Source organism: Myxocyprinus asiaticus, chromosome 32, assembly GCF_019703515.2.
Source record: "Myxocyprinus asiaticus isolate MX2 ecotype Aquarium Trade chromosome 32, UBuf_Myxa_2, whole genome shotgun sequence".
Lineage (NCBI taxonomy): Eukaryota > Metazoa > Chordata > Actinopteri > Cypriniformes > Catostomidae > Myxocyprinus > Myxocyprinus asiaticus.
Genome location: NC_059375.1, coordinates 9,425,762 through 9,436,625, shown reverse-complemented (window position 1 = coordinate 9,436,625; position 10,864 = coordinate 9,425,762). Strand labels below are relative to the sequence as shown.

Below are 10,864 nucleotides of genomic sequence, written 5' to 3'. Positions count from 1 at the left end.
TAAATATCTTATGCAGTGTTGTTTCTAAAACAAGATTAATCAAATTGATCTTGTTTTAAGGATTTTTAGATATTTTTACAGGAAAACAATACAAAAATTATTATCAAGAATATGATTTTTGCCCTAATATCAAAGGTCTTACTAGAAAAAAGAAATTATGATCCAACGTGAATTTTCTTGATAAAATAAAATATGATCGTGCCTGGTAACGTGCATGTAAAATGGCTAGAAATAGCATTTTAGCTTAGCGTAAAGCTAAAGCCAATTTACACAAGGTTTATTTCTATTTCTTCTGCTCCAAACTTACTTCAAACTTACTTCTCTGTCTGCTCGTATGAATGTAACACATCATAAGAGTGTTTCACCACTGTTCAAATGCACATTGGATCGGATCATTTATAAGTATAAATGTGAATTAAATATGAAATGAAACAAATGACAATAAAATGCAAAGTAATCTCTTCAGTAATCAAAATACTTTTTGAATGTAACTGTATTCTAAATACTAATGATTTAAATTGTAACTGTAGTGGAATACAATTACTTATATTTTGTATTTTAAACACGAATTCCCGTTACATGTATTTCGTTACTCCCCAACCCTGGCAACCATGTTACATTCCATTTTCGTTTGTCCTACGAAGGCCGTCTCGTTTAAACAAGACTTGTTTATAGGAGGACTCTCGGTATACTGCAGCCTTTAAAGGACACATCCTACCTAGCACGCAGCCTTCGAAAGGAGACACAGCTCTTGTATGCTGAACCTGCACCAGTCACGGAAGATCACGTGATGTTTGCAGACGAAATGTGATTCAGATAGACCAGCCCGATCTCATGAAATGTCGTACATAATTTACGAGTTGGCTATTTTGATGTTGTTCGCATAAACTCACGAGACTTTAAAGACATACTTATTAATATTATGCCCTAACCCAAACCCCTTATCCAAACTTAACCAATCAGTAGAGTGTGCAAACATGATAGGAAGCTGTTGTGTGTGACAGAAGCAAGTAATTGTCGCGTATTAGATATAAATGTCCAGCGACATCATTGGCTGAAGTGAAAGTCGTAGGAATTCAAACGAGTGCAGTCACACGATATCATACGAATTAGCCAAATTTACAAATGTCGTACGAATCCTGACGATTTTGCCATGAGAGTGTGTTGCATAGACAGATGCTTGAATTTTACACAGCATAATCAGAAACATTATTCATTTGAAAGGTTTATGTGCTGCTTAATACAGTGCATTTGGGGTGTGCAAGAAGAAAGTACAATAAAAGCCTGTATTATTTTATTGACAATAAAGTCCGTATTCTTTATCATTTTGAATGTTTTTAATGAATAAACATAATATTACTATGACAAACATAATATAACATTATATAAACATAGGCTCGTTTGAGATGCCAAACTTGCAAGTAGACAAGAGTAGGCAGATGCAGTCAGGGGAGGAGTGAAATAAGAGCGCATTAACGTGAATCACGTGATATCTGCCTTTGATCTCATAGCGGCTGATCCACCACGAGAAGTGAGAACTGTCCGGCTTGACAGCACGTATTTCACTCCTCCCGACTGCTGCCGTCTACTGTTGTCTTCTTTCAAGGTGAGGCGTTTGGCATCTCAAATGAGCCTACTATTAAGCTGTGTTGTCAGCAAGTCGTTTCCCATCGTGCCTTGACTCAGCGCAGTCAGGGAAGAGCAACTGTGCTCGACTGCACTGCCTGGCACAGCCGCCTTGCCGTCACCAGAGTTTTTTGGCATGCATGACATCAGAGCAAGTCAGACCACACTCGGACATATTACTAACTGGCATGCACCTCACGATGATCACCGGTGATCGGTGCTGCACAGATTTTGCTCATCTCGGACAAGCCTCATGATGTACTGTTGTAAAAAGAGTTGTGAGAGTTTTCACAGAACTGGAGGTGTCAGAATAAAAACCTTGGTAATGGCATACTACCACACTACTCTTATTTCTGCCATAGACAGACATAGCAGAAGTGGTAAGAGTAGTATGTGAAGTATGCAATTTCAAACGCAGCCCATGAAACACGTGTAACCACTGACACGTTGTGAGTCTGGCCAATTGTGAATGAGCTGTGTCATCATCAAAGCTTGTGCGGCTCCTCTGAAGCAACTGCAGAGGCTGCACTAGCCGGCTGCTCTCAGGTCGTTCTCGTAGTACTTTGAAAGCATACGTCACGGTGATGCGGGGTTGATACCAGTTTAAGTCAGAGTAAATTTTTACTGATATGCACTGCTTCAAATCCAATGTCAATCAGTCTGCGCAGCATTGCATGAAGTCAAACACACCTATTGTTACAAAAGGTATGCAAAATTAATTTAAATGCCTTAATATGATTTTGTATAGTTTGTATAATATATTGTATTGTTTTAGATTAAGACAAGAGAAATGTCTTTATCATTTAGAAGCTTTTTATCCCGTATTTAACACAGACCAAGCTTAACACTCACACGGTACACAACAGCACCTAATTGAAACCACTACAAGTTTACAAGACGGTGAGACACAAATGAGCAAATAACCATAATCTATTGCAACAGAACAGCCAATTAGAACTAAGCACACAGTTATGCTGGGACACCACATTGCACCCCCCCCCCCAACCCCCGACAGACAGCCGTCCCAGCGAGGTTTATCCAGAGCGCACAGCATAGCAGTTATATCTTCAAACATTGAACAGTTCAGGCCCACAGAACCAGTCCTTTTCGGGCTCGAGTGGGGACTCCTCCTGAGCTCCCACAACACTACAAACATAATCCTGGAGCGCCTCTGTTGTCGCTGGGGTCGCCCCTCAGGGGCATCAGTCTGACCAATGATGCACGGTAAGGTTGCTGGTACTTCCACGGTGTCAGCAGCTTCCCCATTTTCCAACAGAGGGTCTTCCTCATTTCCTTCACCATATGGTTCATTCCCCAAGGGATGGTACATTGCAAGCCGGTCATGACGGAGCACCACCATCCGCCGCCGTCATCCCCCCAGGCGAACTCGGTAGACAACATCAAAGATTTTTGCCAAAACTTCACACGGGCCACACCAATGGCTACAGAGCTTTGGAGAGCGGCCTTTTTTCCGGTTCGGACTATAAACCCAAACTTTGTTGCCAGGAGCAAAGTCTTTGTCATTGCTGTGTACATCATACTTCCTCTTTTGTTTAATTGCCGCATTCCCCAGGATCTCTGTCTCAGGAGGGGATCCAAACACTAAATCCACTGGCGTCTGGAGTTCTCGGCCGAACATGAGAATAGCAGGGGTGCAGCCAGTGGACTCTTGGACCACCGTCCGGTAAGACCACAGGACAAGGGGTAGATGATGGACCCAGTCGTGCTGGTGTTCGCTGGTTAGGACAGCCAATTAGGTGACCAGGGTGCGGTTAAACCACTCCATTAGGCCGTCACTTTGCAGATGGAGAGGGGTTGTGCGAGTCTTTTTAATCCCCAAGTGCTGACAGACTTCTCCGAAGACCTCTGCTTCGAAGTTGCAGCCCTGGTCGCTGTGAATTTCCCCTGGTGCCCCGAAGCGGCAGAACATTTCTTCCACCAACTTCTCTGCTGTTGTTGTTGCACTTTGGTCAGGTATTACATATGCCTCAGGCCATTTTGTAAAGTAGTCCATGGCCACTAAGATGTAGCAGTTCCCAGTTTCTGAAACCGGGAAGGGGCCGAAGATGTCAATACCAACCCGCTCCATTGGTGCCCCCACCAGGTACTGCTGCAGAGGGGCGTGGGGTCATAGTGTGGGACCTTTCTGGGCTGTACAGGTATCACAGCAGCCGGTGTGATGGCATCCTGCCGAGTGGAATCAGCTCCTCAGCCACCTCAAGGTCTTTGCCACCCCGATATGACCAGCGCCCGCAGAGCCATGGACCATTTGCAGGACCGGAAGTCTCAGGGAACGAAGCACCAGCAGTTACAGGTAGGTAGCCCCCTCCCCCCCCGCTCTGTGCTTGCCACCGCCTATACAGCAGACCATCATGTTGAGTGATAGTGTCCCACTGGGTGTAATAGACTTTCACCTCAGATGCCAGTATCGACATTTCTTGCCATTCTGGCCGACGCCCAGCAGCCAGCCATAGTTGTATCCTTGCCAGGGTTGGGTCAGCAGTCCCTCCGCCCTGCCGCTCGCCATCAGTTTTCCGAAGGTGAAGGAATGCAGGGCAGAGGCGCAGGTGCAGGACAGTCACAAGCCACGTGCCCCATCTCCCCACAGTGGTAGCATGGTTCCCGCCTGAAGGTATGCTTCCTCTGTCTCGGTGGAAATTCTCTACACTCCAACTGAGGGCCGACTGCCTCCACCTGACGTACCTCCATGTTGTTGCCATCGTCCGCACACTCCGCTTGCCGTGCCCTCGCATGCGGGTTGTTGAAACCCGTCAGTACACGAGCCATAAGGAACACAGACTCCACCCGCTCCGCTTCTACCAGTGCTTGTGCCAAGGTTTTTGGGGCAGTGAGGCGAACATGATGCCACAGCCTCTCAGGAAGAAGGGCTTGCAGGAATGCATGAAGGGCAAGTTCTCTTGTGCAGCTACATCACATTGAGGATAGCCACGCTGCACATAGAACTGCACATCTGTGGCTAAAGCTCCCAGACTCTCACCTTCCTTTCTCCACCTGCTGGCTAACTGCTCTCGTCTCCGTTCTTTGGTCTGCTGTTCCCCGAATCAGTGCTCGAGAGCGGAGATGAGAGCCTTGTAATTCTGCTGTTCTGCCGGTGTGAGATCAAGCAAAACTTGTAGTGCTGGGCCTTCAAGCGCCAGGGCCAGGTGAACTGCAGCGTCCTCTTGGCTCCATCCTGCCCACCTGAGCAAAATAGGGTTCTGATGATACAGAGCCGACATATCATGCCAATTTCACATGAACCTTCGTATTTTCCCTTTGTCCCCTGCTCTCGCCTGCAGCAGCCATCACTCTGCCATTGCTAGATAGGGGCCGCCCATTACCACACGAAATATTGAACTCAAAGTACTCACTTCCGTTCACCGACAGGAGGCTTCCATCTTGTTCCAGCCCTTGCCCATGTGAACCTCGAGCTCAACACTAGTCAACACATGGACGGGCACCTTCCTCCCGGAAGCGAATGCTCCTTGCACTGGCTCCAGCCACTTCCCTCCATTTTGGCACCTCAACATCCTCTTCCTTTTACAGTGTGCTTGACTCCACAAAGGTGGATGTAGCTGCCTCCTCTCCTCGACTTCTACGTTTAAGATCTCATTGCAACTCCTAATCAAGATCACTCAAATCATTGAGAAAACACATTAGGTAGTGGGCTATCATCCCACTTCTGACACCAAATTTAATGTAATGTTTTAGTTTAAGTCAAGAGAAATGTCTTTATCACTTAAGAGCTTTTTATTCTGAACATAAGACAGTATATGCTTCATACTCACATAATACACAACAGCACTTAATTGAAAGCATTACAGCTTTACAAGACGGTGAGACATAAAATAGCAAATACCCATAATCCTTTGCTACAGAACAGCCAATTAGAACTAAGCACACAGTTATGCTGGGACACCACAATATTTATATTTGTCTCATTTGGCCTTGGTGTTATTTGTCTTATTGTTAAATTATCTTTTAATAAATAAATTAATAAATAAGGGCTATGCAAGAAGATAAGCAAAATAACTGACGTGAAATACCACTGTTTAATAATGGTCACTAAACTTTATATAATATTATATATTATTAATATATAATTGTGTTATAAAATATATTTTATATTTGTCTCATATGGTCTTATGGTGTCATGATTGTCTTATTATTAAAATTGTTATTCATAAATGATTAAATAAATAATGCCTATGTAATAAGATAACATTACCAAAATATTAAAATAAGTTACATTTGAAGAACAAATAATTGACGCGATATACAACTTTTTTTTTATATATATAATAGTCACTAGATTGTACAATATATTAGCATATTATATAATGCTATATATTATTAATATATATAGTTTGTGTTCAGTGTTGGGGAGTAACAGAATACATGTAACGGGATTACGTATTTAAATTACAAAATATAAGTAACTGTATTCCACTACAGTTACAATTTAAATCATTAGTATTTAGAATACAGTCACATTCAAAAAGTATTTTGATTACTGAAGAGATTACTTTGCATTTTATTGTCATTTGTTTCATTTAATATTTAGTCCTTTCAGATGGAAAACATTTATACATATAAATGATGTGTGTTTGTGAATTTGTGAATTTGAACAGTGGTGAAACACTTTCTCATGATGTGTTGCATTCATACGAGCAGACAGAGAAGTAAGTTTGAAATAATACCTTGTGTAAATTGTCAGTTTTACGCTAAGCTAAAATGCTATTTCTAGCCATTTTACATGCACGTTACCAGGCATGATCATATTTTTTTTTATAAAGAAAATTCACGTTGGATCATAATAATTTTTTTCTAGTAAGACCTTTGATATTAGGGCAAAAATCGTATTCTTGATAATAATTTTTGAACTGTTTTCCTGTAAAAATATCTAAACATCCTTAAAACAAGAGCAATCAGATTGATCTTGTTTTAGAAACAACACTGCATAAGATATTTAGGTTTTTCAGAGAATGTATTTTTAACATGTGTATTTTGTCTTACTGTACTGGCAGAGTTTTTATAGTTAAAACAAGTGAAAAAATCTACCAGTGCTGAAGAAGTAATCCAAAGTATTTAGAATTCGTTACTGACCTTAAGTAATATAACGGAATACGTTACAAATGACATTTTACAGCATGTATTCTGTAATCTGTAGTGGAATACATTTCAAAAGTAACCCTCCCAACCCTGTTTGTGTTATAAAATATATTTTATATTTTTCTCATATGGTCTTTATGATGTCATATTTGTCTTATTATTATTAAACTTTTTATTCATAAATGATTAAATAAATTAGGCCTATGTAAGAAAACATGACCAAAATATCAAAATAAAAGAACAAAGGAATAGCTACAACTTCATGATTTTATATAAAGTCATCCCTCTTTTATATTTTCGAATATTATAAAGGGCGCAGGAAGGTTGAGGTACAGTATCAGACACGGTAGTTTGAAAACACTCAAAACCTAGTGGCCTTCCTACCTAGACAGCCACTTTGTGCAATATTTCTGGACATCAAAAGAAGAGCTGACTCGGAACAAATATGCAGCACGCGCCTTTGGTGGCCAAAATGCTGTCTAGTAGGACTAGATAGACAATTCACTAAGTTTAGTGATACGGCCCCCCATCCATCCATCCATGATCCTCTGGCTCATATTGAGCTAGGGGCGGCGCTCTACATCTGCCTTCCCTCACTTTATCCTACCGCGGTCAGTGTAAGTAACAGAGAGCCCGTGGCCGTGATGAATCGCGCTCACCCTCCGCGGGAATGTGTCTGATCTGAGAGCGCGTGCGTGCGTGGCACAGCGGAGAGTCAGCGGTGCTCTGTGAAAGTCATGGCCGCTCAGTGTGAACCCTTAAGCGGATACTTACAGCAGTCTGATCCGGGCTCCAACAGCGAGCGCAGCACTGATTCCCCTCTGCCCGTGTCTGAGGATGACTCCATCGGACCCACAGCGCCTCCGGACCCCGAGTGGACCGAGGAGAGGTTTCGAGTGGACCGCAAGAAACTGGAGATCATGCTATTAGGTAAAACCGTTATTTCCATGACAACAAATAGCCTACCATTTCATTTGAAGAGAGAAAGAAAGAAAGAAAGCATGTATAGAGTTGAGCCATTTTTTGTGTTAAACTCCTCTATTGTTTTACTCCTTTGATCCTTAGTCATATTTTTACATGTATAATTATTTTTCCATGCTCATTTTGCTTTTAGTTTTATGAGAATTTCTTGGGGAAGGAACTTAAAAGTTGTTTGGTAACACTTTACAATAAGGTTCCATTTATTAACATTAGTTTACATGAACTAACAATGAACAATACTTACATTTATTAATCTTTGTTAATGTTAATTTCAACATAGGCTATATTAATACATTTTTTAAATCAAAAGTTGTATATGTTAACATTAGTTAATGCACTATGAACTAACATGAACTAACAATAAAACAATTGCATTTTATATAACTAACATTAACAAAGATTAATACATGCTGTAACTATATATATATATATATATATATATATATATATATATATATATATATATATATATATATATATATATAGTTCATTTTTAATTAATGATGCCTAATGCTTTAACTAATGTTATCCTTATTGGAAAGTGTTACCAGATATTTTTATAAACAGTGTAATAACAGTGTGATATATATATATATATGTATATATATATATATATATATATATATATATATATATATATATATATATATATATATATATATATATATATATATATATATATTTATTTTTAATTTCATTATTATTATTTTTTTTATTTTTATAATTTATGAGCCCATACTTGAAAGTCATTAGTTTAGGCTACATCTTTCAATTTGCAATAACATGACTGTATCTATCATTAGGCCTATTGTATAAGTTACTGGAGACACAAAGTATAGCCTAAATTTAAAAATAAGCCTTTAAACTATAACATCAACATATTAAATGTCATGATTCTTGGAGTTTTTATTCATCCTTTATCCTGTTAATCCACATTTTAATAGGTTTATTTTATGCCTGGGAAACGTCCCATCTTGAAATAAGGGTTGTATGTAATTCCATCTTTTTTCTTTGGCCTCCTAAATGTTTAGGTCAGTTTATTGTACACCCCAATTTTTCCTTTTCCTGATCTTGGTAAGAGTAATAACAGGACTGTCTATACTCTGACACAACACATGTCCAGAGATTGCATTGAATAACTCGACCAATAGGGGGCGATGTTACAGTATTTGAATTGATTGTTATCCACTGGCTCTGCACTGTAGTCCTACACTGTAATTTTAGAACAGGTGGCTTTCTGGTCACGCGGTCACATGTCTTAGACAGGGTTGAGGATGAAATGAAAGAGAATGCTTCATTGTGGAGATTCTGGACAATGAACTCATGGATAGTTCACCCAAAAAGGAAAGTTCTCTCATCATTTACTCACCCTCATGCCATACCAGATGTGTATGACTTTCTTTCTTCTGCTGAAAACAAAGATTTTTAGAAGAATATCTGAGCTCTGTTGGTCCATACAATGCAAGTGAATGGTGACCAGAACTTTGAAGTTCCAAAAAGCACATAACGCAGCATAAAAGTAATCCAAACAACTCCAGTGGTTAAATCCATGTCTTCAGAAGAGATATGATAGGTATCTGCTTCTGGAGACATGGATTTAACTGGAGTCATATGGATTACTTTTATGCTGCCTTAATGTGATTTTTGGACCTTCAAAGTTCTGGTCACCATTCACTTGCATTGTACTGACCTACAGAGCTCAGATATTCTTCTAAAAATCTTTGTTTGTGTTCAGCAGAAGAAAGAAAGTCATACACATCTGGGATGGCTTGAGGTTGAGTAAATGATGAGAGAATTTTGGGTGAACTATCCCTTTTAAAGTTCCAAAATGTATTCATGTTTCAACCTCTTCATCAGTCTTCATCAGGCAGAACACCTCTGTGAAATGAACCCCAGTTATTTGGAGACATATAATGACATCATCAGATTACCTGCCCACAGGAAGTCACATGATGTATAAAATAATCTATAGTTGAAACCTTACTACTGTACATACTTCAGAAAATACTGCACAGCACAAAATATACTTCAAACTGCAAACTATATACAATAAAAACAAAAAACAACAACAACAAAAAAAGACAAACAAGTAAAACAGAAGCCAATATTCCACAATCATTTCAAACAGTAGTATGCTACATTTTTGTCACTTTACCTCATCACACTGTATACTGTATAAGTAAATTGATATGGTTATTTTTGCATTTTTAATTCAATTTTGTGTCAACATTTGGCGGTCCAATTAAATAATGAGTCAAAAAAGAGATGTTAAATACTCTATTTATACTGTGCACAGTATACAAACTACATACTGCAGAAACAGTAAAATTGTCAGTGTGCTATTCCGTTTACATTCACAGAATTTACATTCATATTATTTTATAAGTAAAAATCCACATATTTATCACAAAATTACATGTTAGCCAAAAAAAAAAAAAAAAAAGGTGTATAAAACAAGGGGTTGTAAATAAACAAAAGATGGGGGAAAAATAAAAAACTAGCCACCAGAGTGAGCCCCATATGCTGCTTTAGGGGTTGGGAGGGTTACTTTTAAAATGTATTCAACTACAGATTACAGAATACATTCTGTAAAATGCAATTTGTAATGTATTCCGTTAGATTACTTAAATTCAGCACATATCTAAATACTTTGGATTACTCCTTCAGCACTGATTTCTTCCGATGTTTTTTTTTTTTTTTTACTATAAACAAGTTAATAATAAAAATCTACCAGTACAGTAATACAAAAACACTTATATTAAAAATACATTCTCTGGAAAAAAAAAAAAATGCTAAATATCTTATGCAGTGTTGCTTCTAAAACAAGAATGTAAATGTATCTTGTTTTAAGGATTTTATGATATTTTACAGGAAAACGATACAAAAATTCTCATCAAGATTAAGTTAAGATACATATTTGCCCTGACATCAGAGGCCTTACGAGAGAAAAAACATAAATGATCTAATGTGAATTTTTTTGATAATTGTGTCTGGTAACAGGTGCATGTAAAAAGGCAAGAAATGGTAATTTAGTTAGCATTAACATGGCAATTTACACAAGGTTAACTATTTCTGCTACATCAATTGTACTTCAAAACACAACAGAGTGTACACAACGACATCTTTTTCTGATCTTATGTGGATT

At 38.7% G+C, this 10,864-nt stretch overlaps 1 protein-coding gene across 1 annotated transcript in view; it reads left to right on the top strand.

Annotated features, from left to right (window-relative positions):
* Positions 1–7,392: 7,392 nt before the first annotated feature.
* Positions 7,393–10,864, top strand: part of LOC127423364 (protein bicaudal C homolog 1-like) — a 148,153-nt gene continuing 144,681 nt past the window's right edge. Inside the window, exon 1 of the mRNA XM_051667610.1 lies at positions 7,393–7,668. Within this exon, the coding sequence (XP_051523570.1) occupies positions 7,476–7,668 (193 nt within the window). The 5' untranslated portion in view covers positions 7,393–7,475. The remainder of the gene's footprint in view (positions 7,669–10,864) is intronic.